Source organism: Heterocephalus glaber, unplaced genomic scaffold, assembly GCF_053883595.1.
Source record: "Heterocephalus glaber isolate CG9 unplaced genomic scaffold, H.glaber_assembly_v1.0 deba00001444, whole genome shotgun sequence".
NCBI classification, from domain to species: Eukaryota; Metazoa; Chordata; class Mammalia; order Rodentia; family Bathyergidae; genus Heterocephalus; species Heterocephalus glaber.
The window spans coordinates 16,093,826-16,120,729 of NW_028258297.1; the positions used below are offsets into that span (position 1 = coordinate 16,093,826).

At 38.7% G+C, this 26,904-nt stretch overlaps 1 protein-coding gene and 1 pseudogene across 1 annotated transcript in view; one reads left to right on the plus strand and one right to left on the minus strand.

Annotated features, from left to right (window-relative positions):
* The window catches only part of Etnk1 (ethanolamine kinase 1), a 57,635-nt gene extending 36,186 nt beyond the window's left edge, over positions 1 to 21,449 (minus strand). The window contains exon 1 of the mRNA XM_004845755.4: positions 21,030 to 21,449. Within this exon, the coding sequence (XP_004845812.1) occupies positions 21,030 to 21,185 (156 nt within the window). The 5' untranslated portion in view covers positions 21,186 to 21,449. The remainder of the gene's footprint in view (positions 1 to 21,029) is intronic.
* On the plus strand, positions 11,463 to 12,115 carry LOC101723442 (small ribosomal subunit protein eS8 pseudogene; annotated as a pseudogene).
* Positions 21,450 to 26,904: the final 5,455 nt, after the last annotated feature.

Below are 26,904 nucleotides of genomic sequence, written 5' to 3' on the forward strand. Positions count from 1 at the left end.
ACTGAATGGAAGCATATGTTGCCAAGAAGTATATACAAAAAAGTGAGATTCCAGGGCCGGGGATTTTAGCTCAGTGGTTTCACCGGCTGCTGCACAAGCACAAGGTCCTGAGTTAGATCCCCAGTACCAAAAAAAAAAAGTGAGATTCCCAACCTCCCCTTCAAAAAAAGCCAGGGGCAGTGGCAGGCACCTATAGTACTAGCTATTCAGGAAGCTCAGGGAGGAAGATTACTTGACCTCAAGGGTCCAAGGCATGCATGGCAAACAGCAAGACTTAGTCCAATCCATCAGTCAATAAATCTGTGTTGAAAAGCAGGTTGTTTTCATCACTATGCCATATGGATTCATACATGCTATTCTGTAACTTCTTCAGATATCAGATATAGATATTTTAATTATTATTCAAACATTGAGAGATATTTAACATTCTGAAATGTGTATTATGGATGTTTAGGATACTAAAATTCCAGAAATCATTATCTATATTTTCTGTCTTCACAGCAAATAGTAAGTACTTGATTAACAATAGAATCCAAAGTTATCAACATTAATGTCTTCATCTAATAAAAATTACATTCCCTAATTCTTGCTTATAATAACCTTTCCTTAATTGATCGTGTTTTAGGGCTGAAGGTACAGCTTAGTGATACGGTGCTTGCCTACTATGCACAAAGCCCTGAGTTCGATACTCGACATAAAATAAAACAAAGTTGAATATATTATATTGTACATTTATGTGTACATACAAAAACAGACATTTACAGACATATGGTGCTAGAGACAGTTGATGACTGAATACAGATTACTAAACATTTTATTAACATTTATAAGGATGACACAGGTACAACTCCAGTGATCCTAATTCTAACTAAGCCACGTATCTTTTTTTTTTTTGGTACTGGGGATCGAACTCAGAACCTTGCACTTGCGCAGCAGGCGGCAGAACCACTGAGCTAAATCCCCCGCCCTAAAACCACATATCTTACAATGAACTGACAATCACTTAGATTTAAAAAATAAACTATATGAATAATGCAACTCCACATTTATAAAAAATATTTTACTTAATAAGGTTAAAATATATCTACAGAGATAATCAAAAATACTACGTAGTTTAAATCTTACTTTTGTTTCTAAGTAATTTTCTTTTGGTTATGTATGTTTCCTTGCTTCTTTTTTTCTTAAATAAACTTGGTTTACACTTATAAAAAATTAAGAGGAAGAGAAAACAGCCCAAGTTAGGCATGGACCTGGCACTCCCAGCTAGGCTTTGAAGTCTAGCTGAATATGAACAATTTCACAGAAACATCATCAGATGAGGCCACTCTGTGACCATAAGGAATCAAGACAAAAAAAAAAAAAAAAACCCTATTCTTATAATAATGTTTGAATATAGAAAAAATATAAATTTTGTTATAATCACATAAAAACTACCAAACTTCCTCTACCCTGGACAAAATGAGTGACTGTAACTTCTTTCCTAGTCATAGCTTTGACCTTGCTTAATTCCTCCAGCCTTGTGGGTAAGATTAAAATACAGATAGGCCAGGGATTTAGCTCAGTGGTTTCTGCAGAGCAAGGGCAAGGACCCAAGTTCAATCCCTGATACCAAAAAAAAAAAAAAAAAAAAAAAATGGGCCAGGGATGTAGCTCAGTGGTTTCACAGCCTCCTGCGCAAGCACAAGGACCCGAGTTTGACCCCAGTACCAAAAAAAAAACACATATCCACAAGCCACAGACTTCCCACTTCCTTCTGGACAGAACCCAATTCACAGAAAAACCCTGCTACTGTGAATCCTTCCTAACTAAATCAATAGACAAACCCAATTACTACATTAGGTCCTTCCTAGCACCCATTCTCGGAGATCCCTACCATTCTCCGTGGCAGAGTTCTCAGGGACCACAATGAATAATAAACCCAGCAGAGTCAGCCACAAGCTTGTTTCTATTTTTCTTTGCCTGAAGAACAATGACTTTAAAGACATACTGATAATGTTCTTTGATCTTGTATGATTCCCACCTCATATATAAAACACAAGTAACTCTGTGTGCTGAACCATCCAAAATATATGTTTTGTTTAGGGATAGAATCCAGGGCCTCACACAAGCTAGGCAAGCACTCTAACACTGAACTACACCCCACCATCCCTAAAATACACTATTAAAATGCATGAGACATACACTAGACATACATACTACATTAGATCTACAATAGGAATATAAACTCCACTTCACTGCACTGGGGATACAGAGCTCCTTTTAATAAGATCTATCCTGCACTGTTCAGAAGATGAGTACTCGAGTCTGACTCCCAGCTCTGCTACTTACAAACTGGGTAACCCTAGGCAAGTCACATAACCTCTGTGTGCTTCAATCTCCTCATAGACAAAAGCACTCAGAATACCACCATGCAACGTGAAAGCTCTCAAATGTGTCTAGCTATATATTTAAACTTTAACACAAAACAGTAAAGTAATTCATGATGTGATCATAAAACAGTGAATAAGACAAAAATCTATGTTAAAACAGTATTTCCAATATATTTCTCTCAAGGTAGCTTAAATCTACATTTTTAAAAATGTTAAATATAATCACATTGGGAAAATTCTTTTCATACCTAAAAAAGTAAAAGGCCTATAGTTTAGTCAGAAATGCCTTTCACTGTTATTCTTTCAAGAGAGCACTACTCTATATTTGGTTTTGTATCACCAGCTCTGTTGTTAAATTCTAAAATATGTGCTGTTCCTTAGTAAAGTTAGCTCCTAATCACTTTTAATCTTTAAATATTGACAATTTACAAATTCTAGGTAAATTAATAGTGGATTCTAAGTTTGTACTATGCTTCACTTTATCGCATGGATTTTAAAAATATATACGTCCAGGGCCGGGGATTCAGCTCAGTGGTTCCAGCACCTGCCTTGCAAGCACAAGGTCCTGAGTTCGATCTCTGGAACCAAAAAAATTATAAAAAAATAAAAATAAAAATATATATGTCCAAAAGAGGATTTAAACTCACCCTTCAACAAACTCCAGCACTTCAAAGGTTTGAATTTTTTAATTGCTTAACATTAATGATAGTATTGCTTACACTGAAAACTGGCAATTAAAAATAGAATTAAGCACTCAGCCTACACTTTCTATGAACAATACTTCATAATGTCATACAGTCCTAATTAATAAAAAGTTACCTACAAAAGAATCCCAACTGACAAATGTAGAAGAAATAGCTCAACTAGGCAATCAATATTTTAAACTCCTTCACTGAAATAACTATTTTGGCAACGATCTTCAGCGAGTAAAACCACCTGATGAAAGACTGATAGGGAATTTTTATAATGATAGGTATAATCATGCCATGTCCCGAACTCACTACACGATCATACATGTTATACATCTTTTTTCTCATGTTATACCTCTCGATGTGACACAATATGAAATAACACTGTGCCACCCATGACTTAGAATCCAAGCAAACTTCTAGATCTTTTTATTTTTAGGAAAATGTAGGGATTAAAGAAACACCCTAAGAACTACAACAACAAAAATATATATGCGTCTATTTATACATATGACCTACCAACGGTCAACGGTTAGCTTGTGTATTACTTTAAAGAGGCTTAAATAAATACATCAAGCAATAAAAATATTTTCTGAAGTAACTTGAGTAATTTGATTCTAGCTATTAAAGCAGGCCTACAAATTACTGTTAATTTTTTTCCATGTAACAACACTGTGGTTATGTAAATATTTTCTTGTTGCTACTTGTTTTTGTAGTAATGGAGATTGAGCTACATTCCCAGTATTTTTTTATTTTGAGATAGAATCTTGCTTAATCACTATACTGCCCAAGCTCAGTGAGAACTTGAGATTCTCATGCCTCAGCCTTCCAGAGTGCTGGGGTTACAGATTTGTGTCACCATCAGCTCTATTTTTATTTTTATAAGAGATTGCTAAAGGCTGAGGATGCGGTTCATTAGTAGAGCACAAAGCACACTGAAATACAGGAGGACAAATAACTTGCTGAGGTTTGCTTTAAAATATTTCAAAGGGATTTTAATTTTAAAAAAAGGAAAGCAAATGTAGATTTTTAGATAATGGATATATGAATATTCAATTCATTCTCTCCACTCTAAGTATGCTAGAAAATTGTACTTTTAACTTGGATGATATAGCTAATAAGGCATCAGTGTAGAACTCTCAAGAGCTTCCACTAGAGAATTACATACAACACAGCATAAGTACGTAAGATTCATTTGTTACCAGATTCCAAAAGAAATAACTGATAAAACATGAACATAGAATAAAAAGAGATGAAGTCAGGCACAGTGACCCATGCCTATACTCCAGCTACTTGGGAGCCTGAGGCAGGAAGAGGCAAGTTCAAGGTCAACCCAGGCAATGAAGCAAGACCTTGTCTCAAAATAAAATTTAAAAAAGGAGGTGGGGGTGGGGGTGGGTCTGTAGCTTAGTGGTAGAGCTTGCCCAGCATGGCACTCCTTTTAGAAGCCAACTTCTCTCTCGTTCCCTTCTCAGTCATGTTTCTGGAAAGAGAATTTTATATTCAATGTTTCTACTTCCAAATCCACCATTTGCTATTTTTTGTAATTTTTATTAAACAATATATGTGGCACATGGTTTAAAATTTAGTACTAAAAATTTGATGACACTAGCAATACTTCAAATTACTTTTCAACTCTCATGCTCTTTCATCCTGATTTTATTTGTTTCGTTTTGTTTTCTGGGACAGGGTCTTGCTATTTAATTAGGGTAGCCTTGAATTCATTATGTAGCCCAGGCTACCTCAGCCTCTGAGTGCTGGGATTACAGGCATGTGCCACTACTCCTACCTGTTTCTAAGGGATTCTTATTAAGACCGGAGGTTATTATAGGCAGCTACGTTAGACAGAAATTAATATTCAGTCAGAGAGGGACTGGGCTCTCAAGGAAGTCAATGGAAAAATAAAGACATCAGAATTGTGGCTGGAGGCACATCTGAAGAAGGCCAGGCCCAAGATAAAGATGCAGTGGCCAGGCCTCCATGCCTATTTAAGGGATAAACAGTAACTTGAGATTCGTTATAATTAGCACCACCTGGTCCAGTAAGTCTAAACAGGCATCATTCGACCAGGTGGGTGGGTGACCAGAGCACCTGGACCCATCCCTTCCCAAAAATGCCTTTGTTCTTTTCATGTACCCTTGATATGTGACCCGTTTTTCTATTGGATCAAGATTAGCTAAGCAGCTATACTTGTAATCCTATAGGCTGATTGCAGTCTGACCCACTGTTGTACCCACATTGTGACTTTGGTGTATAAATATCCCTGACAAAGGGCCTTGGTGGCCACCCACTTTTGCGACCCCTCCTCTCGGGAGCTCTCTCAATAACCTTTCCTAGTCTTAACTTCCATTGTCCTTTGGAATTCACTCTTCAATTTCTGAAGACATGAACTCAGCACATTTGACATCTAGGAGTTACACTTCTCCTTTATCAGTATCACACAGGCACGCACACAAGTATGCATGCACGCACGCACACACACACCACTTCTGCTATCCTCATTTACTCAATATAGGTATAAGTATTTTTTTAATCAATCTTCAATTGCACTATTATATACTGTATATATCTTTTCAAACCCCAAAAAGAACTATAAATTTCCTTTCCTAGATGGTTTGTTTCCTCTCTACAGTTTCACTTTCTTGTTTTCCTTTTTATGACCCATTTGTATTCCCTATGTTAGTGACTTGCAAACTAGGCCGTAAAGCCCTGAAAGAATGAGAACAGGAATCCAAATGGGCAAAGTTTGCTATCTCCTCCAGCAAACCTAAATACAAGTGCACACATACGCTACCAACATTTAAGCTCTCATCTACTTTACATGGTGGACTCTGGTACATGAATTCATTACAACAAAGGATAAAGAAAAGGTTCAGTGTTGGAGGTACTAAAGAGCTTGCCTAGCACATGCAAGCCCTTAGGTTGTATTCCCAGTATGGGGAAGAAAAAATGAAGACAGCATTGAGGAACTGAGAGGCAACTTTTAAGAGGATGTATATATGAAAGTGCATGTGTATATGTGTTACATATGTCTCCAAAGGAAAGAAAAAGAGAACATAGTGGTTAAAAGTTTTCCAAAAATTAGATGAAAAACAATGATCCTGAAAATCCAAGAAAGAAGTTCAACCATCCCTGAGCCCAAGAAACACGAAGACAACTAGGTGAAGGCACATCTTAACAAAAATCTCAAAGACCAGAGAAAAATCATTCATTAATACCAATTCACTCCTTCATCCACACATGCAAATATCCATGAAATCCTCCTTTTTCATCTTCATATCTGAAAAATTGACTTCCTAGGAAAATGAAGGCCTCTCTGCTTTCTCTATCCCCACCACTACCACTCTAATCCAGGATCTCTTTAATCTCCTCTTTGTACTGCTGTAACAGCCCCATTGCTAGTTTAACCACTTCTCTCCTAGGGAAAAAATTTTTTCACTCTCTGTCACCACCAGATATTCTACCTAAAATACAAATACAAACATGCGATTCAAAATTTTCAAATGGCTCCACACTGCCTGCCTTTAATCTAAACTCCTTATGGCATACAAATTCCTTGACATCTCTCAATCTGTCTAGCAATCTAACTGATATTTCTTTCCTTTTCTTTATCTGATTTACTTCCTTGAAAATTCTAGCACAAAAATTATCTCCTCAGTGCTTAGTTATCGTCTCAGTGGTTTCTAGGTCTCAGTGGTTTCTAGTAAGCTACACATAACATCTACCATAATGCACTTTAATAGCTGCGTGATATTTACCACATTATACTATGAGTTCCTCAGAGATTTAGAAAAATATCCAAAGGAAAAATGATGGAAAAAAAATAGAAATATATAAAAACAGGTCAAACAGAAAGAAAAAGTTAGACAGCTGAAAGAGAAAAATCTAATTAGATTAAAAGCAAAAACTCAATAATTCAATTAAAATAACTAAGTATGGAAAAACTAACATATGCAGCTTTTCAAGAGGCAACAAGAAGGCTGATACTCTATCCTGTATCCAAAAAAAAGAGCTTAATGAAATATCACTAGAGATACAGAGAAGTATTTTCTAATGACACAGGAAACGACTTACCAGGAAGATAAAACAACTCTAAATTTGTATGTATCAACAATTGCAAAATATATATAGCAAAACTTGAACTAAACAAACTCCACAATAATTGTTGGGAACTTGAATGTATCACTAAGATTTGGTTTTGTTAAAGCAGAAAAAAAATCATTACATATGTAAGAAATCTAAGCATAGTAAAAAGTCCAACTTTGTTGTCATACACAGAACACTATCCAGCAAGAGAACACACAGCCTTTTCAAGGCTACCAACAAGGACTACAGGCTTGATTATAAAACCAGGCTCAAAATATCAAAAGATTAAAGTCAAGAGTATTTGTTCAAACTACCATGGATATGAGTTAGAAAACACATGTGCACAAACATATCCCCAAAATAAAAATGGTTAAGATAATAAATTCTGTTATTTTTATCATTTTTCTAAGAATTTTCAAAATCACAAATACATTGGAATTGAATCCAATGCACATCCAAATAAATGTGAGATGAAGAAAAATATCACAATGGGGATGAAAAAACATTTTGACCTGAATGATAATAAACGTGTCAAGCAAATGACATCTGTTGCCCATTGCCAAGACAGAAGTCTGAATATGTCAGTCCACTGTACCTTGGTATTGAAATCACCAAGGAAAATACAATGAGCAGTTAACACTACATGGAACAATGCATTACTCACAAAAGGGACAAAATAAAATCAACTTCAGTAATGGCTGCCGGCCCCCCACAGATACCTGGCTACTCCAAGGGCTGATACAGATAATTGGCCTGTACATACTCCTCCTCTTATGCTTCAGCAAAAGGACCACCTCATCAAGGACAAATTTAGTAGGGGGGTTGGCTAGGTGACATGTGACATACATGCTTAGGCAGAACAAAGGAGTACACACAGAGTGTGACACACAGAGATATTCCCACGTTGTGGGACTGCATGATTCCAAATTCAATTATTCCCCTAGCCTCTATTGTACTTGTAAATTAATGGTTAAAATGTGCTTGTTAGTTCTGGGATAATAGATAAAATCTGTAACGAAACAAAGTTCCTAAGTAAATTACTCAACCCCTTGTTTGTCCAGAGAACGAATGTTCCCGGGCCCACTACCTGCAGAACAATCCATCAGTGTGTCTGCTGACCATCAATACGTGACAGTCAACCACTAACCTTTGTTCCTTTTCTTGTAACTCTACATGTTAACCTCCCCCTCAACCCCCTATAAAACAGCCTCGGACTCTTGAGCCAGTTGCCTCTCTTAGCTACTTTGCTTTGGGAGTGCCGTCTGGCCAGACTAATAAAAGTCTGTTTTATTTTTTCAACTTGTCCGGTGTGTTCCTTCCCGGGTGTTCGTTGCTGCAGTCAGCTCCTCGGAGCGTTCGGTAAGGCCCTCGGTCTTACAACATGAGGTAAGAGGTTCAGCACCGGCTGTACTCTTATGTCTTGGTAAAGAGACCCACAGACTGGCCTCCTGCTTTCTTGTTGCCTATCTCTTGTAAAGAGGCTGTTTTCCTCAGAACATATCAAAACTTGTGTGGTGGATAAGGCTGGAGGTGTAGTTCAGGGTAGAGTGCATGCCTAGCATGGGTGTAGCACAGCATCATTAAAAAAATATATAGGAAGGAAACAATAAAGGATAAAATTATCAACAAAAGAGGAAAACTAGTCAAGAACTATTCTTTTTTAAAAAGCAATAAAATTATTATTTCTCAGCAAAATTTACCAAGGCAAAAAAAAATTAGCAATAAAATAGACCTCACTATAGATCCTACACACGTATTATTTTAAATAACTCTCTCAAAAATAGAAAAAAGAAACCCCTCCCAACTTGATACCAAAATTTGTCAAGGACATTACAAGAGAAAGTTATACACCAATCTTTCTTGTGAATAGTTATAAAAATCTTGATTAAAATGTTAGCAATTGATAACAGTGATATATCAAAAGAAAACTGTATCACAACCAAATGGGGTTTACTCCAGGAATCCAAAGGTTAACACTCAAATTTTTTAAATCAATGTAATTAACCTCAATAGAAAAAAATGGAGAAAAATCAGGCAATTATAATTAGATGAAAAAGCTATATGATAAAATTTACCACTCATTCATTATGATAATACTAATCACACTAAGAATAAAAAGAAACCTCCTTGATCTGATAAAGTATCCAAAGAACACCTACAGCAAACATTATATCTAACAACAAATTACTGAATGTTGTCCCTGAGATTGGGACCAAGACAAGGCTGCCCACTATCACCTTTGATTCAATAGTGTGCTGAAAGGTTAGAGGGAGGGTAGAACACAGGGAGAAAAGTTGTCCTTATTTGCCAAAAAAAGGAGAAGAAAGAATACAGTCAGTCAAGGTGAAGAACCACAATGATAACCAGCTGGGGTGGCACCTATCTGTAATCCCAGCACTCTGGGAACCAGAGGTAAAAGAATCAGAAGTTCAAGCCCAGCCTCAGAAACTTAGCAAGAGCCTGAGTCAAAAATAAAATCAAGGATGGGCTGGGGATTTAGCTCAGTGGTTCCGCCGCCCAACTCGCAAGCGCAAGGTCCCCAGTTTCACCCCTGGTACCAAAAAAACAAATAAAAAACTCCAAAAACAAACAAAATAAAGTAAAATAAAATGGGATGGGGATGTAATTTAGTGAGAAGGCCCTGATTCAATACCCAATACTGGAAAAAAAAAAACCTTACATGTATATACACATGAATTTATCCTTCAAAATTTGAGTAAATGCTAAACCAAAGTGGGGGGGGGGTGCATATGCCATGATTCATTTAAAAACTTCAAAAAAGAAAGCAAAAAAATTATAACAGAAGAAATCCAAACAGAAGTAATCTTTGTTAGGCAGAGAGGCGAACACTGACCCTAAGGGAGCACAAGAGGGTTCTGTGGGACTGGTTCTGATCTGTCTCAAACTGCATACTCAGCAAGCATAGTTACTCTAGGCAATTTCATCAGGATTTACATTTATCATTCGAGAACTCTTTAACATGTATCACACATCAATCAACTGGCTTTTTAAAGTATCAAAGTAAATCCACATCATAAAGAATGAGCCTCCCTGCGCAAGCGCAAGGACCCGAGAGTTCGATCCCTGGTACCAAAAAAAAAAAAAAAAAAGAATGAGCCTCCACTTAAATCTTCTCATCACTTCTCAATCATAGTAACCTCTAAGTTACCTACAGATATAAGGCTTTTAAAATAGAAAAGATTTCTAGCTTACTATTTTAAAGATGGAAAATACATGTGTGTATACATATATAAATGTAAGTACATCTACACATACAGTGTAAATGAAATGGAGAAAGAATGTGCATGAAAAGTGTGACTGTGTCAACCTTCCATATCTGTGGGTTCTGCATGCCTAAACTCAACCAACTGTAGATCAAAAGTGTTTGGGGGTACACACCTATAATCCCAGCACTCTGGGAGGCTAAGGCAGAAAACTACAAGTTCAAGCCCAGCCCGAGCAATTTAGTGAGACTCTATCTCACAATTTTTTAAAAAAGGGCTGGGGATATAGCTCATTGTGAAAGCTCTGCATTCAATCCCCGGCTACGGAAAACAGGAGAGCAAGGAATCCATCTGCACAGTGAACATCCCCTTTTTGTCACTATTCTATGCATAGTACAGTATAACGATTATTTACACTGTAGTAAGTACTAGAAGTAATCTAAAGACAATTTTAAAATGTATAGGAAGATATGCACAGGGTATATTCAAGTTCTACAATATTTTATATAAGTGACTTGAGTATCTGAGGATAAGGGTTATCTGGAACCAATCCCCCACATATTTTAAGACAATTGTAGGACCAGGGATTTAGCTCAGAGGTTCCGCCGCCTAACTCGCAAGTGCAAGGAACCGAGTTCGATCCCTGGTACCAAAAAAAAAAGACAACTGTATATATGCGCACATGCAATACACACACACACACACACAATTAAATTTTTAAAATAAGTAAAATTTCTTAGTCTATCACATGCATTCTCAACAATCTTTCCACCCGAGAAACAATACTGAGGAAAAAAACAGTAGAACAGTTCTTTCTTCCCTAAAAATTATAATTTCCAGGGTTGAGCACTGCAGACTCATAAACACTGGCATATCTAATTTTGGTTTTGTTTTTGGATAATGGACCACCATCTTCTCACTGAGCTACATCCTCAGTCTTTTTTTCCTTCTATTCAAAGTTTTAACATTGTGATGTATCTTTTTAGTAAAACTTTTGTGTTCATGCAGTTTCTTGTAAAAGGACTTTCATGCAAGTAGCAGACTGCTTTTCTTAAAGACCTTGTGAAAAAGCTCCTTCCAGCCAGCGCTGAGCGATGGGCATCCCTCGGGACAACTGGCACAAGCGCCACAAGACTGGGAGCAAAAGAAAGCCCTACCACAAGTGGAAGTATGAGTTGGGTTGCCCTGCTGCCAACACTAAGACTGGGCCCCGCCGCATACATGCAGTTCGAGTTCGAGGAGGCAACAAGAAGTACCGTGCCCTGAGGCTGGATGTGGGGAACTTCTCCTGGGGCTCTGAGTGTTGCACTCCAAAAACAAGGATCACTGATGTTGTCTACAATGCATTCAGTAATGAGCTGGTCCACACCACAACCCTGGTGAAGAACTGCACTGTGCTCACTGACAGCACGCCATACCGACAGTGGTACAAATCCCACTATGCCCTGCCCCTGGGCCGCAAGAAGGGTGCCAAGCTGACTCCTGAGGAGGAAGAGACTTTAAACAAGAAACGATCAAAGCAAATTCCAAGGAAGTATGATGAGAGGAAAAAGAATGCCAAAATCAGCAGTCTTCTGGAGGAGCAGTTCCAGCAAGACAAGCTTCTTCCCTGCATCGCATCAAGACTGGGCCAATGTGGCTGAGCAGAAGACTATGTGCTAGAGGGCAAGGAGCTGGAGTTCTATCTGAGGAAAATCAAGGCCCAGAAAGGCAAATAAGTCCTCTCTCCTGGTGTAGCTCATGTAATAAAGGTATTCATTGTTTGAAAGAAAAAAAAAAGACAAATCCAAAATGGTCTAAAGACTAATCCAAAATGCAGACAAAAAGCAAGCTGGGTACAGTAGCATTCGCCAGTAATCCCAGCTATAAGTAGGAGGACCACAGGCCTATACACAGGGAGACCCCATCTTAAAAAGGAAGGAGGAAAACAGGGAAGTGAGGAGGGAGGGAGAACACTTACTGTGGTTACCACTAGAGGGAGGGAGAGGTTAAGGCCAGAATGAGAAATGGAGGTCCTCTGAGTTGCCAGAAGTATTTCTTTCCCACAGTTAGGGCTACACAGGTGTAATTTATGTTTCATAAATTCTTCTCTAGATTTGTACCTCACAACTTTTAAAAGGATTTTAAAATTTTATTTATAGCCAATCTGGTATATCAAAAAGTAAAATAATACCTTATAAAGCAAAAATCATGAAAAGTCTATTACTTCCCTATCTTTGTCAACCACCAAAAGAAATAACAAAAATCTTCATCTTCTTTCTCAACCCATCTGCATTTAATAACACAAATTAGCATTCATTTTCTGAAATGTCAAAATATGTCCCTCATTTCCAACTACAAGGCCACTCCCTTATTTAGGACCCAGTGCCTCTTATCTAAGTTAATATAATACCCTTTCCCTAACTTAAGTCTTTCTCAAACTTTTTCTTCCTCAAGATTCTTGCTATGTGAGCTCAAGCAACCCCCCCTCCAGTCTCAGCCCAAGCAGCTGGGATTTCAGACACTTGCCACAGCATCCAGCTACAGCACCCAGCTAATCTCTGTATGTGTGTGGCACTGGGAATTGAACCCAGGGATGCTCTACAACTGAGCTACATCCCAAGACCTTTCAATTTTTTTTTTTTTCAGTACCAGGGATCGAACTCGGGTCCTTGCGCTTGCACAGCAGGCAGCAAAACCACTGAGCTAAATCCCCAGCCCTACCTTTCAATTTTTTTTATTGTAAGACTGACCTCAAAGTTGAGATCCTCCTGCCTCATTCTCCCGAGTAGCTGAGATTACAAGTATGCCCACCATAACACACCAGCCCAGAGAAACTTTAATGCAATACACAGAAATATATTTACGATCTGTTGCAATATATTATATATACGGCACCTTTATATAAAACTAAAGCTTCACAAAACAATACATAACACCTGCAAGGCTTTCTGATGTAGTCTATCACATTCTAACTCACTCGTTTAAATTCTTTTAGTGGTCTTGGCCCACCAAATTGATATGGATCCTATTAGTATGCAGTAACTAAGAATTTCAAAACCCACATCCTAGGTAATTACTCAATTCGAAACACTTATCCTTAAGCCCTGATAATCCTCCACAACTCCCCACTGGCATTTCTGCTCCCCACAGACCAGGTTTCGGTGTGGGAGGCTGGGCATAGCCCATGCATGATCATCAGTGACAAAAAGATGTGACTCAGACTCCAAAAACCAGCAGAACCTGCCACGTACAAAGGCTTTAGAGATCATACTGTTTACACCTTCTGAAATGGTACTGAAGCCTTTCAATGCAGCACAGGGGAAACGCGCCTCCAAAAACAGCAGACTAGCCGGGCACGTTGGCACATGGGAGACTGCAATAAGATACCAAGCTCAGGTCTCACCTGTGCAACTTGGCAAGACCCATCTCAAAATAAAAGTAAAAATAAATAAAGGGCTGGAGTGGCCCTGGGTTTGATCCCTAGTACCACACACACAAAAAAAAGGAAACCAGTTTTTAAGAGAAAGAAGGAAAAAAACCTAGAAACACAAAAATTATCCTAAGTGCTGGGAAGAGTAATTTTCTAGTCTTAGTGACAATATTTTCTTTCTTTCTTTTTTTTGGGGGGGGGGCAATAATGGAGATAGAACCCAGGGCCACAGTCCCAGTTGATGTTTAACTTTTTAAAATATCTTTTTTCTTCAAGACTTCCCTATAGTATAACCTGTCACTTCTCTTTAAAAAAAAAAGATATAATTCACTAGTGTAAAAGCACTCCGTGGCTTCACATTATGTCTTTAATAAAATACCAGTTCCTTAAAGAGGCACTTAACCTTGATCTATAACCATACCAATCATGTCCAGAGTTCATTGCTACTTCTTTTCCTGCCAAACAACTCACAGCCTAGCTTCACTGCCTTTGTGAAATAGTTTTTTTCTTGCCCGAAAATAACCTCCTATTCCAACTAGCTGCATCCTCCCTTCAATGCCTGGCTCTCAGGAGTAGAGCACAGCTCAGTGGAAGATGGCTTCCTTAGCATGCTCAAGCCCCTGGGTTTGATCCCCAACACACATGATCTCCTAAACACACATACACATACACACACACACACATACACACACACAATCTCAGGTCAGATAACCCCTCAATGAAGCTTTTTGCCCCAATTCTCCCATGCCTACTTTGTGCTACAATTAATGGTACAAAGGGGATTCTTGAAAATTACCACAATTTCTACTACAAAAAATGCGTCAGAATTATTGAACTGTAGGAGCTTACAATTCTTTCCGTTCAATCCTTCCTTTATAAAGGGGGGGGGGTGAAATGGAGAAAGTAACAACAAAACATGCTGTGCATTAATTTTAGGTGTTTTATTTAATTTTCATGACAGTTTTCAAATATAGATAGTAATCCCATTTTATAGAGAGCTTAAAACTTGCCAAAGGTTACAAACTGCTGGAATCAAGACTTAAAAACCATATTCCCAGGGCCAGGGATTTAGCTGGGTTCATTGCCTGCTACACAAGCACAAGGACCCGAGTTCAATCCCAGTATTAAAAAAAAAACCAAAACAAAACAAAACAAAAAACCCATCTTCCCACCATACTATGCTATGAAAAAAAGAGAAGCAATTTGTTTGGTCAAGTCTCACAGATGTTAACATCTGAGAATGAACTAGCACTTTAGGCTCCTGATTCTATTGCTTTATCTTAACAAAATACATGTGTAGTAAAAAAAAAATTACATTTACTATATGGAGTCTGTAGAATATTACTCATTTTTGAAAGGAACCTATCAAACATACATTCCTCTTAGCCATCGTCAACACGGTCTTAAGTCATACCTCCCACCTGAATATTTTATTATTTTAGGACACCAAAAACAAAAAGAAAAGGAATAGGGAATAAAAAGCCAGACACTTAACTAGTTATTAAAAGCTTTGCTGAATATAAATTGTGACTCCATTTTATATGTACAGTGGACCCTTGACTTAGGAACTCGATTCGTTCCCAAGGACTGGTTGTAACTCAAGTTGGATGTAAGTCACTACAGCTGAGTTCTGGATGTTTACCTGGGTACATACTATAGATAAGAGGTGAGGGGATCTACCATTAACCTAATTAATCCAAGCTGTTTGTATGTCAGGCCAGTCATAACTTGAGGGCCCACTGTACACATGCATGCTCCTGTGCACACATATACATATATACACAGGATTCAAGAGTCCTATAAATATATCTTTCTGGTAAATTTAACAGACTAATTAATTTACCTAATATTTTACAGAAACTTGTACTGTTCAAAGTAAGGATTAAACTCATTCTTTTAAAAATAGAAAAATTAATTATAAAATTACAACACTACGGGCCAGGGATTTAGCTCAGTGGTTTCGTCGCCTGCTGCGCAAGCACAAGGACCCAAGTTCGATCCCCAGTACCAAAAAAAAAAAAAAAAAAAAAAATTACAACACTAGGCTGAGCACTAGTCTAGAATGAACTAGCATTTCAGCCCAGCACCTAGCTTACATATTAGGCTAGCACCTAGCCTAGGGTGTTAGATCCCTAGCACCACAAAAAATAAGTAAATGAATAAATAGGTTTATAACACTAAAGAAGACACAACTCAATAGAGCAACTGTATAGGCCAGTTTTTCTTCTTCTCTTAAAACAAAGAAAAATATCAGTATCAAAATTAAATGTCAATATTAAAAGATTATGAATTTTTTAATAGAATGTTCAGGTAATTACCTCTAAAAAGGCTAGAAAACAAGGAAGGGTATGTGAGCAGTGCTCTGTAGCTACAAAAGATAATACAAACATTAGTTTCCAAGATAGTGTATATAAGCTTAACAAATAAAATTATGAAATTGCTCAGTAGTACAGCACTTGCCTAGCATGCACAAACCCTGAGTTCAAACCTAGCACTGCAAAAAAAAATTTTTTTAGCATAAAAACTCATAGTACAGGAGAAAGAACAGTACATTTTTAAAATGTTCTTGAGTAGCTTCTTCATGTGAAAAAATCTATTCATCCCCAAAACAATATATTGTATTTTCTTGTCTCCTCAAAAGACTGGGAATTTCAAAAAACAGATGTTTATTTATTACTCAGGCATCCAATATTCAGGTGCTCAGTGGCAATAATTGTTGAGATAGCATTTATTTCACCCTCACAACAACCCTTAGGTTGGATTCATTTTTCAGCTAAGGATACTGAGGGCTAGGAAGGATAAGTAACTAAACCAATGTAAAGAAGCTAGTAAAATATAATCTGGACTCAAAACCTGTATTGTTTAAACACCACACTCTTGACTAGTATTAATATATTACTCTAGGATGGTGGCCATGGAAGTCGGAATCCACTAAGGAGTGTGTGACAACTCACCTGCCGAATCAACTAGCCCTGAAAATGAAAAAAAAAAAAAAAAAAAAAAAAAAAAAAAATATATATATATATATATATATATATATATTACTGTAAAAAAAAAAATCTTAAACGAAAGCCTAGCATGGAGGCATACACCTATAAAGCCCAGAACTCTGGGAGGCTGAGGTGGGAGCATTGCAAGTTTTAGCCCACTCTAGACAACTTAGTGACTTAGTGAGACTCAGTCTGGAAAGATTTAAAAAGAGCGTGGGATGTAGCTCAAAAGGAACCCTGAGTTCAATCCTTATAAGACTTTGCCATTATGGGCTATATACAGGTTCCAAGTTACGAAAACAGTGTAAATAATGACAAGTTAATGAAAAATAATGTTCAACACTGCAGACAGAAAGACCCTAAGACAACATAATGGAATATTCAAAACACTATAATTCATCAGCACTTTTTGAAGGAAAAACAATTTTAAGAATCTCTGGAGACTGATTCTGTTGAGCCTGAGATCTGACTTGATTCTTCCTTTATGCAATGACCATCCAAAGAAATACAGATAAACCAAAAATCCAAATTCAAGTAAGTGAAGGAGAGTTGCTATGTAAAAAGAGTATCTTAAAGGAAAGCTGAAGTAATCCCTTTTCTAAAATAGTGGCACATGGAAAAAGGAATGTAAATTTATGTCCAAGAGAACTTAAAGCAAAATCTTTTTTAGGAGCCAAAGCTTCGGGCCAGGGATTTAGCTCAGTGGTTCTGGCGCCTGCCTCACAAGCGCAAGGTCCCGAGTTTGATCCCCGGTACTAAAAATAAAGAAAGAGCCAATGTTTCTTTAATTAATTGTATAAAGGCATGGCTTCCCTGCCTTCATAATATGTGAACATAACCTCTTCTTAGTCAAAGAGTAGTAATTTACAAGATGGGTTCTCATCCCAGATCAGCCATTTACAAACCACAAGTTCAGTTTCATTAACTATAAAATATACATTAACAGTACTTGTCTACAACTAGCTCACAGGACAGTCGCGAGAATACAGGTCAATGTACTTTATGAACAGTAAAGTAGCATTAAATATAAAGCACTGTGGCTGGTATTACTCTTATGCATTAGATCTACTTTGCCTATTCTCACTGCACTCCAAAAACCTCACAACCCCCTGTAAGGGCAGAAAATCTATTCAAATTAGCTATATCATTCCATGTGCTCCTAAGTTTTGAGCAAAGACTTTTATCAGTTTTAATGCATTGAAGTCTTTTCTTCACGCTTCTGAATTTTGACATTTTTGCAAAAGTAATTTCCAAATAAGGTAAGTATTACTACAGAAAGTAGTACTACTAAAGTATATTGAAAGCATAATCTAAACACACAGAAATTAAAGAAAATTTCGGGAGAGGGGGGAAAAACAAGATAGGACAAGCACATAGCTCGGTTGATCTGCAAATGCTTAGCATGTTCAAGTCCTTGAGTTCGATGGGGGCGGGGGGGGGGGACGGGGGTGACGGGACAACAGGACAGCTATCTCAGAACTCAGGAGGCCAGGGCAGACGAACTACTGTGGGTTCAAAGCCTGGGCTACATAGTGAATTCAAAGCCTGCCTGAACTATACTATCAAGACCCTGTCTCAAAACAAAACAATCTATATTACTGATACCCAACTGTCCTAAAATTACATTATAATCTGTTTACTATATGATACAAGCTTTCCCTGGCAAAATTTGAGGTATAATTTTTATCCCTGTAGTTCCAAAATAAAAGTCTCAAAACATTCCTGTTGAGATTTACTAAAGAAATCCTGAAGCATCATTAGTTTATAATGACCTATCACTTCCCAGTCTATTGGCTAAGATCAAGTGTGGAGTTTGTAATAACCCAGAATGTGTGGGAGAAGTCAGATCACTGAGTTGAGAAGTCAGATCAGTTGAGTTGAACCATCATTTCAACTTATTGATGTCTAGCTTCTGGGCCAAAAGCTTCGTATGCACATGGAAGAAACACATTTCTAAGTAATCACCATCTTTTGAAAAAATAAGTGATGGCATTTACCATCACTTACAAATTAGCAGTTCAGATTATGAGCCCAAGGGTGAAAGCGGAAAGCTACCACACAGAAGTCAATAATCAATCACATTACTTTCCAACAATCAAAACCAGCTTGTTGTTACTATCTTTTGTCCTTTTTGCCTATAACCCAGCTTAATTTCACAGAATTACACCTCCAAAAAAGGTAGTATCCACCTAATATGGTTGTTCGGACAATTAAATGTCAAAAATATATATACAGATTAGTCTAGCACATAGGGCCCCACCGTAGTTATTCTGACTGTTCTATAAACAGATATAGCAAAGGAAAGTCCAGTCTTCAAAGCTTCAAACTTTAAACTCATTGCTTAAAAAGTAACAAGATTTGTTAGCACTGGAGTTTACCAGGAAGTGGCACTGCCTTTAAGTAATAAAAGATATTTTTTATTTATGATCGACTGTCAGAAAATAAATCACTTTAATAAATTTTAAAACCTTTGAAAATAAACTGGAAGCTGGGTGTAGTAGCATATGCCTGTAATCCCAACATTTGGGAGGCTGAGGCAGGAGGATTGCTTCAAACCCAAGGTCATCCTGGACTACACAGTGAGTTCAAGGCCAGCTTGAACTACATAGGGAGACCCTGTCTCAAAAAATAAAAATAAGTTAATAAATAACAAGAAAGTATGAGGACTAGGGATGTAGCTCATAGTAATGCACTTGCTAACACATGCAAGGACCAGGGTTCAATTCCCAGCACCACAATAAGGAATAAACAAGTACAAGTTTCAATTTGGAAGACATTTTCTTAAAGGAAATATATTTTTTAATTATAAAAATACTGGATTCTGGGCCAGGGATTTAGCTCAGTGGTTTCGCCACCTGCTGCGCGAGCGCAAGGACCCCAGTTCAATCCCCGGTACCAAAAAAAAATACTGGATTCATTACTGCATCTATATGGCCAACAAATACTTTATTAAAATTTTGAACAATTTTGTCTAACAATTTTTTCCCCTAAAACATATGGTTCCTTTTAATCTGCTCAAAATTCTTCTAGGAAATAAGAACTGAAACTAACACAAGAAAGCCAAATGTCAGGGACTGGTCTGGGACCTGGGTATTTTTCATGTTTTATTCACCTTTGTATAGGTGGATAGCTACTTTAGTGAAGATTTCAGCAAAGAATTGCTGAATAAATTCGACAATTAACTGAATGAAATAATCAAAAATAAGGCAGGGCCAGGGATTTAGCTCAGTGGTTTCGCCGCCTGCTGCGCAAGCGCAAGGACCAGAGTTCGATCCCTGGTACCAAAAAATAAAAATAAAAATAAGGCAAATGATTTGACTAATTCAAATAATATAAGAATACAACCCCTAAATATCCTAGCCTTTAAAATTATTGATGGTTTTTTGTTTGCAAGGATAAAAGAGAAAAGGAGGTTCATTTACCCATATAATTCCTAAAACTACCTACTGCAAAACCTAAAAAGAAATCCAAAATTAGCATTATATATAGGAAATCATAACTTCCAAGTTATTCGAAAATTTCTAGATTCTTAAAGAGATTTTTTTCTCCCAGCTTTTTGTCTACCTATAAATACAGTGATTCAAGAAAAGCAAATATTCCCCAGTCACTGCTCATTCAAACATGATACTAATTTTACAACTTAAAAATTGAACAATACCAATTTAACCCAAAAAAGAAAAAAAGTGTATGTAGTGCTGCCTAAAAAAAAAAAATCTAGACTGCATGGCCACGATCATTACTTTGGAATAGAGTACTCGCCAATCCGAGGATTTGGGAAGATAAAATGCAGGCTAAGGCGTCAAAGAGAGTAAATCGCCAGGGTAAGGGAGGGAAAGGAAAAGATCAGATAGGATTAATTAGAGCATATTTATGGAAGGAGGAAATTACTGGGGCAGCAGACGAGGACCCCGTGCAAGGGGAGTGGAAAAGATTCGTTTTACAGTTAGAATGGACGGAGGGGTGGGAGGAGGGGCAACCATCACCGGAATCTTCCCGGAGTGGTGTGGGTGCGTCACTCACGTAACCGCTTCTAGAAAGAGAAAATCCGCCCTCGGCGGTGATCTTAATAAGCAGCTGTGAAAAAGGGGGAGTGACCTTCCTCGGGGTGATGGAGGAAACATGGGGTCGTTTCCCAAAGGACTGGGGGATGGCGGATGCTCCCGAGATCCTGGCCGGTCACTGGGCAGACAGCGGCTGTGTGGAGGCCCCGATGGCCGCCTGGGGATGTTGGGGACCCTGGGCTGAAGTGCGGGCGTTACCTGCAGGGTCACCTCCTGGGGGTCCCAGTGCGGCCGCAGGTGTCGCAGAAGGCTCAGGGCCCCCTCCCGGCAGCGCTGCTCCTCCTGATCCGGAACCGTGACGTTCAGTTTGGGCACCTCGGGCGAGCCGGACGGGACGTGGATGTAATTGGCCATGGCCCAGGCCACGGCGGAGACGACCACGACGACGACGGCGACGGCGACCACGAGAACGGCGGGCGCCGACAGGCTGGTGGTTCCTTCCGTCCCGGGGCGCCCTCGCAGGAGGGCAGGGGGCGCTCGGGTGGACGGGCGAGCGGTAGGAGGACGGCTAGAGGCGGCACCGTGGCCGAGCCGGGTCTGGACAGCAGCGGAACTGAACCGCGGCCGCTCACGGGAGAGAATCCTCTGTGCGCTCCGCCGCGGTCCGCCGCGGAGGATGCCGGGACTGGCCTGACGCTGGCGTCACGCCGGGGGCGGGGCCTCGGCTGCGTCACAAGCGGGCCGGGTTTCTAAGCTCTGGGCACAAAGGGCTAGCTTCTTCGCGCCGGCTAGGTGGGCTGCGGTAACAGCGTGCAATCCGCAGAGCCGCTAGTTAGGAAGACGCAGGGCTCCTGCTCCCGAATGAGCCCGCGCTCTGCAAAACACTGGAGCTTTAGCTCACCAGATCAAGATAGTCTTGGGGCTCTGAGCTTGAGTTAGGGCTGAGGATTATTGGGGGGGGGGGGCTGAAATCACCTCAAGATCAACCTCTGAATTTGGCATAAATCTGAGGAGGCTGAGTGAGCTTGGACATCTTGATCCCGGGACTGCTGTGTACTGAGGACCACAAAATTCAATTATGGTAGCAACTGAATTCCCACAGACAGGATATCATATATTTGAGACGAATTTAGGAAAGATATTTGGGCAAGACAAATTCAACACTTAAAGAAGTAGTTTTAAGGTCAGGTGATTGACCACACTGAGAATTATTCGAAGCGCAGAAGAACAGGCTAGAAGATGAGATGAAGACGGAAAGGGACGGAAAGAAAAGCAGTTTTTCGAAACAGTGCTAGAGACTGGATGAATGTGTCAGGGTATCCCGGAGCAGACCCTGGGAGTTAACAACTTCTACCCTTAAGCCTTTAGTATCAATGTCTAATAGCAGCTGTTTCCAACACTAAAGGAATGCTGGAAACTGGGTAATCCACGAGTAATTTATTGGGACTTCCTAATTTTCTTTTATGATGGAAGAAAATGGAGTGAGATTTGATCTCAGAATCTGTCTTCTCTGGAGCGCTAACACATGATGAATACATTTTTTATAGTAAATTAGATCTAACAACTCAGTTGACACTCAAAATCTTTAATTACCTGACTCACAAATTTATATTCTGATTGTTCAGAAAGAGTGAACGTGGTTTTGTAAATCAAAAAACAAAGATGTCAGGGACAATAGTAATATTGCTAAACTAAAAAAAGAGAGGAAATCGAGCTTTAACGCAAGGAAGCTGATTCAAACTTGCTTCCCCGCCCCCTTTTTTATTTCGGTGCTGGGGACTAAACCCAGGGCCTCAAACATGCTAGTCAAATGCTCTACCACTGAGCAACCTCCTCAGTCCCTTTTTCTGTTATTTTGAGAAAATAACTTACTAAATTGTGCGTGCTGGCCTCAAGCTTGTGGTCATTCTGCTCCAGCCTCCTAAGTAGCTAGAGTTCCAGGCATGCACTACCAGGCCCTGCTAGGCTTAGGCATATTTTTAAAATCATATACTATATGATGAGGCCCTGATTTCAATAAATACTCAGCACAAGAAAAAAAATCACATGCCACAAGAAACACTAGATTATGCATTCCTTCTAGTCTGGGGGTAAATTACCAACATAACCCAAAAGCTTATTAAGATGTATTTCCATAACTCATAAGGTAAAATAAAACGAGGAGAGACACACTGGGGGGGGAGTTTAAAAATGCAAGTGTACACTTTTTAATTTAAAAAAGAAGCTTTGGAAAAATGTTGGAATAGTAAAGACAGTTGATAGTTGATGATAGGCCTCCTTTACCACCTAGCAATTCAATATTAGGTATATTAAAAAATTCCACACAGGTACACAAAGAATTTGTACAGAAATGTTCACTGCAGAATTGTTGGTAAGAACTAAAAATAGGTAACAATCTGTCCCTCAACATAGAAATGATTAGATAAATGGGAAGATCAATAAGTAGAATGCTTAGATTTGATAGATTCTATAGCAAAATAAAGATGGTAGACTGAACATATGCATCTACTTTTGCATGCACTTAGCAGACAAGGGCTGGAATTCAGAAATTCAGCAGTGGTTTCTGGAGCCAACTTGCACTTCTTGTTAGTTTGGAAACTGTCTCTGCTTGTTCTCTCCAGTAGTTCTTATTTCTATTCTGCTTCTAATGGTTTTTGTTGCTTCATGATTCTGCCTACTGGTTTCTTTTTGGCGCCGGAACCACTGAGCTAAATCTCCAGCCCTATGTCTCCTTATCATTCAGATTTTACTCAAAAATTGTCCCCAGTAGACCTTCTCATTGCTTTTTTATCACAACAATGATATAGACAATAATATTCAGATGCATATATAGATATAGATCCATATATCTCAATCACTTATCACAATATAAGTTATTGAGATTGATGTGTCTACCTTTCCTAATGTCCATCTTTTGCACTAGAATGGTGGCCCTAGGAGAGCAAAGCCACAGTTTATCTTATCTATTGCCATATTTGCACTGCCTAGAATAGTGCCTACTATGTGAAAGTACTCAATAAATAAATACATAAGCCAACCTAGTTAGTTTCTGAAACTCTGCCAGTCTCTCATAAGAGCTCCCACCCAGAGGTTGTATTAGCTGATCACTACAGAGTACTCTATTGTGAACTGTCCTGGGCCTGGTCATTTCCTTGGCCACTGGCCATCCCATTTGTTATCTTCAGGCTTATCTTAGCTACAGGATGTTGATAAAATTGCCTAGCACTTTGGAACACATATGTAGAGGATATAAAATAGGTACGGAGATATAATAGTATTATGAAGTATCTAACACATTTTAGTCCCTTTCTGGTATTTAGCATAACGTTAGGATCCTCCAAGACCTGGAACCCTTGCCCCCTGTGTCTGTGTCTTGAAATCCCATTCATTCTTCAGTTTAACACTACAGCAATATTCGTAGAGCTTATCTGGATTTTCCTAGTGCAAATTCACTTCTTTTGGTTACCCATCTATATATCTGTCTCTCTAACTTGTAGTATTAGGGATGGAACCCAGGGCCCTGCACATGCTAGGCAGGCACTCTACCATTTAGCTGTGCCCCCACTCCTGCTTCTCTCTTTTACGCATCTGTAAAAACACTTAGGCCCTTGTGCTTGTGATCCCCACGCTGTCTATTTGTGTCATAATAATTATGTCATATGTAAATGACCAGGGAAATCCTGGTAACTTGTTTCACAACAGGCATTTTATGTAAGGTCATGGAAGGATTACTGAATATAAATCCTGGGGCTCTGATCATAAATGTGTTTATTATAATCGAGTTAGATTTAGTTACCAGAGTAACAAGATAAAGAATTTGCAGAAGAAAATAGTCTGCGATAAGATTATGTAGGCATGTCTAACAGGTAGCTCATCCACCCAGTTGAAAACATGTTTAAAATGCAATTGCTCCTATATACCTAACAGAAAAACCATGGTTAATGTCACTGCAAAGTGAACTGAAACTTCAGGAATTCAAAACATTTGTAATACCAGCCACTCAAGGACAGGAATGCTCTGCCCTTCCCCCAACAAAAAAATACAAAGGCAAAGGAAGTATCCCTATGCACTTAGATTTCAGAGGTGCTGTGTGAAAATAAGGCTGCACCTGTTCTGCACTTTACAACTTTAAGACAGCCTAAGGGAACTGGTTATAAAACTGCTGCAACAACCTCATTAAACACCTACAGCAGGCCGTACTACTTCTATGTGTGTGCTCAGTTTTAAAATTGAGTATTTAACTCTATGCAACATGTCTGTTGGTACCTGTTCTATCTTGCCTCTTTCTCATATTCAGATTATAAGTGTACTTCATACGTTAATTACCTACTCGGAGCAGACACTACCCCACCCCACACTCCCTCCTGAGCACTGAACCCAAGGTCATGCCTACGCTCTACCACTACGTAATACCCTAGCACTTTTCTGGGTATGGGGGAAGGGCAGTACTCAGGTCCTTCATACTGAGTTAAATTTTTTATTTTGAGACAGGATCACACTAAGTAGTTCAGTTGCCCAGGCTGGGCTCAAACTTGCAATCTTCCTGCCTTAGCCTCCCAGAGTCCTGGGACTACAGGCCCTGTTATTTTTTTGTTTTGAGACATTTGTCTCTCTAAATTGCCAAGGCCTCCCTTAACCCTCCCAAGTAGCTGTGATTCTAAGTGTGAGCCACTGCAGCTGGCTCTGAGAGCAGGAATTCTATCATTTTCCTCTTTATATCCTCCACAATCTTAAGTTAGTGTCTTGTATTTTGTAAATTACAATTATGGGTTTAACTGAATAAAGACACAAAAACTGTCCCTAATTTTCTTCATCTAAAATGACAGGGGAAGGGAGGAGAGGTCAGGCCTGGTGGCACATGCCTATAATTCTGGTGCTCAGAAGGCTAAGACAGGCGAACCACAAGCTGGAGGCCAGCCTGGGCAAGTTATCTGGGTCTGTCTCATGGAAAATAAATAAATGCAAATAAAATGCAAATAAAATATGCAGGGGTGGAAACTTTTTAAAAGATCATTACATGAGTAATGAAAGGACATGCACCTTACCAAAGGAACAAGAATAAACAGATCAATAAAAAAGGAAGATCCGCAAATATATGGGCTATTTGTCATGTAATGCAAGTAATTTTTGGTGTGTGTGAGATAGGGTTTGCCTAGGCTGGCCTTGAATCCTGGGGTTGAAGTGATCCTCCTGCTTTAACCTCCCCAGTAGCTATGACTACAGGCTTATACTGCTGTGCCCAGCACATTAAAGGCAATATTTTAAATTAGAGGTGAGGGGAAGTGGATTATTCAAAAATAATGTTGAGATATTATTTTTCACATAATTTGAGAGCAGTCCTCACCTAAAAGTCTTTACCTAAAAGCTGTAAGGATAAAAAGCTCACAAGTGGTGATCAATTTTCCATCATAGTTCTATGTATCAGCGACAAAAATATCACTTTAAAGGTGAAAAAAATCAGAGATTTGTCTTACTTAAATCCTGGGGATTTCAATCCATTTTTCCTAAAGTTTAGCTGATGATTAGCATTTAGTAGTCATGAATAATTATGTGTTGAATGATAAAATAAGCAACAGGATAAATATGAACAGCCCTGTAGTTTAAAACAATTTTTCCAGATTCCACATATACCAAATTGAATAATCAGTCTGTATTTTTTACTATTATTCCAACCTTTTCCCATAGTCAACTTAATCATTATAACACCAATTCCTGAGGTGAACTTTTAACATTTCTATGCCTACTTGGTCCTTTGTAATGAACATTTTAAGCCACATTTTCATATTTTGAAGACAGAATTTCAGAGCAATCTCTAATGCTATTTGTGTACCTCTAACATATGCAAAGTACACAAGCAAGGGCCACTTTCACCAGCTTCAGACTCTTATCTGCCTTGCTCCAAAGGATGCAGTGTTGCTTTCTTGCTCTTTAAGGGTAGCGAGGAGGGCCCAGAGGTGTAGATCAATGGCAGAGCATTTGCTAATGTCAATAAGACTTTGGGTTGATCCCCAGGACCACAACACACAAACCAAAAACCCTAGTGAGGTAACTAAGGAGAGTAAAAGGATTTGGTACGTGATAATTAGCTATTATTAAGTGAAAGTAAAAGACATTTTTAATTCAGGGCAACTAG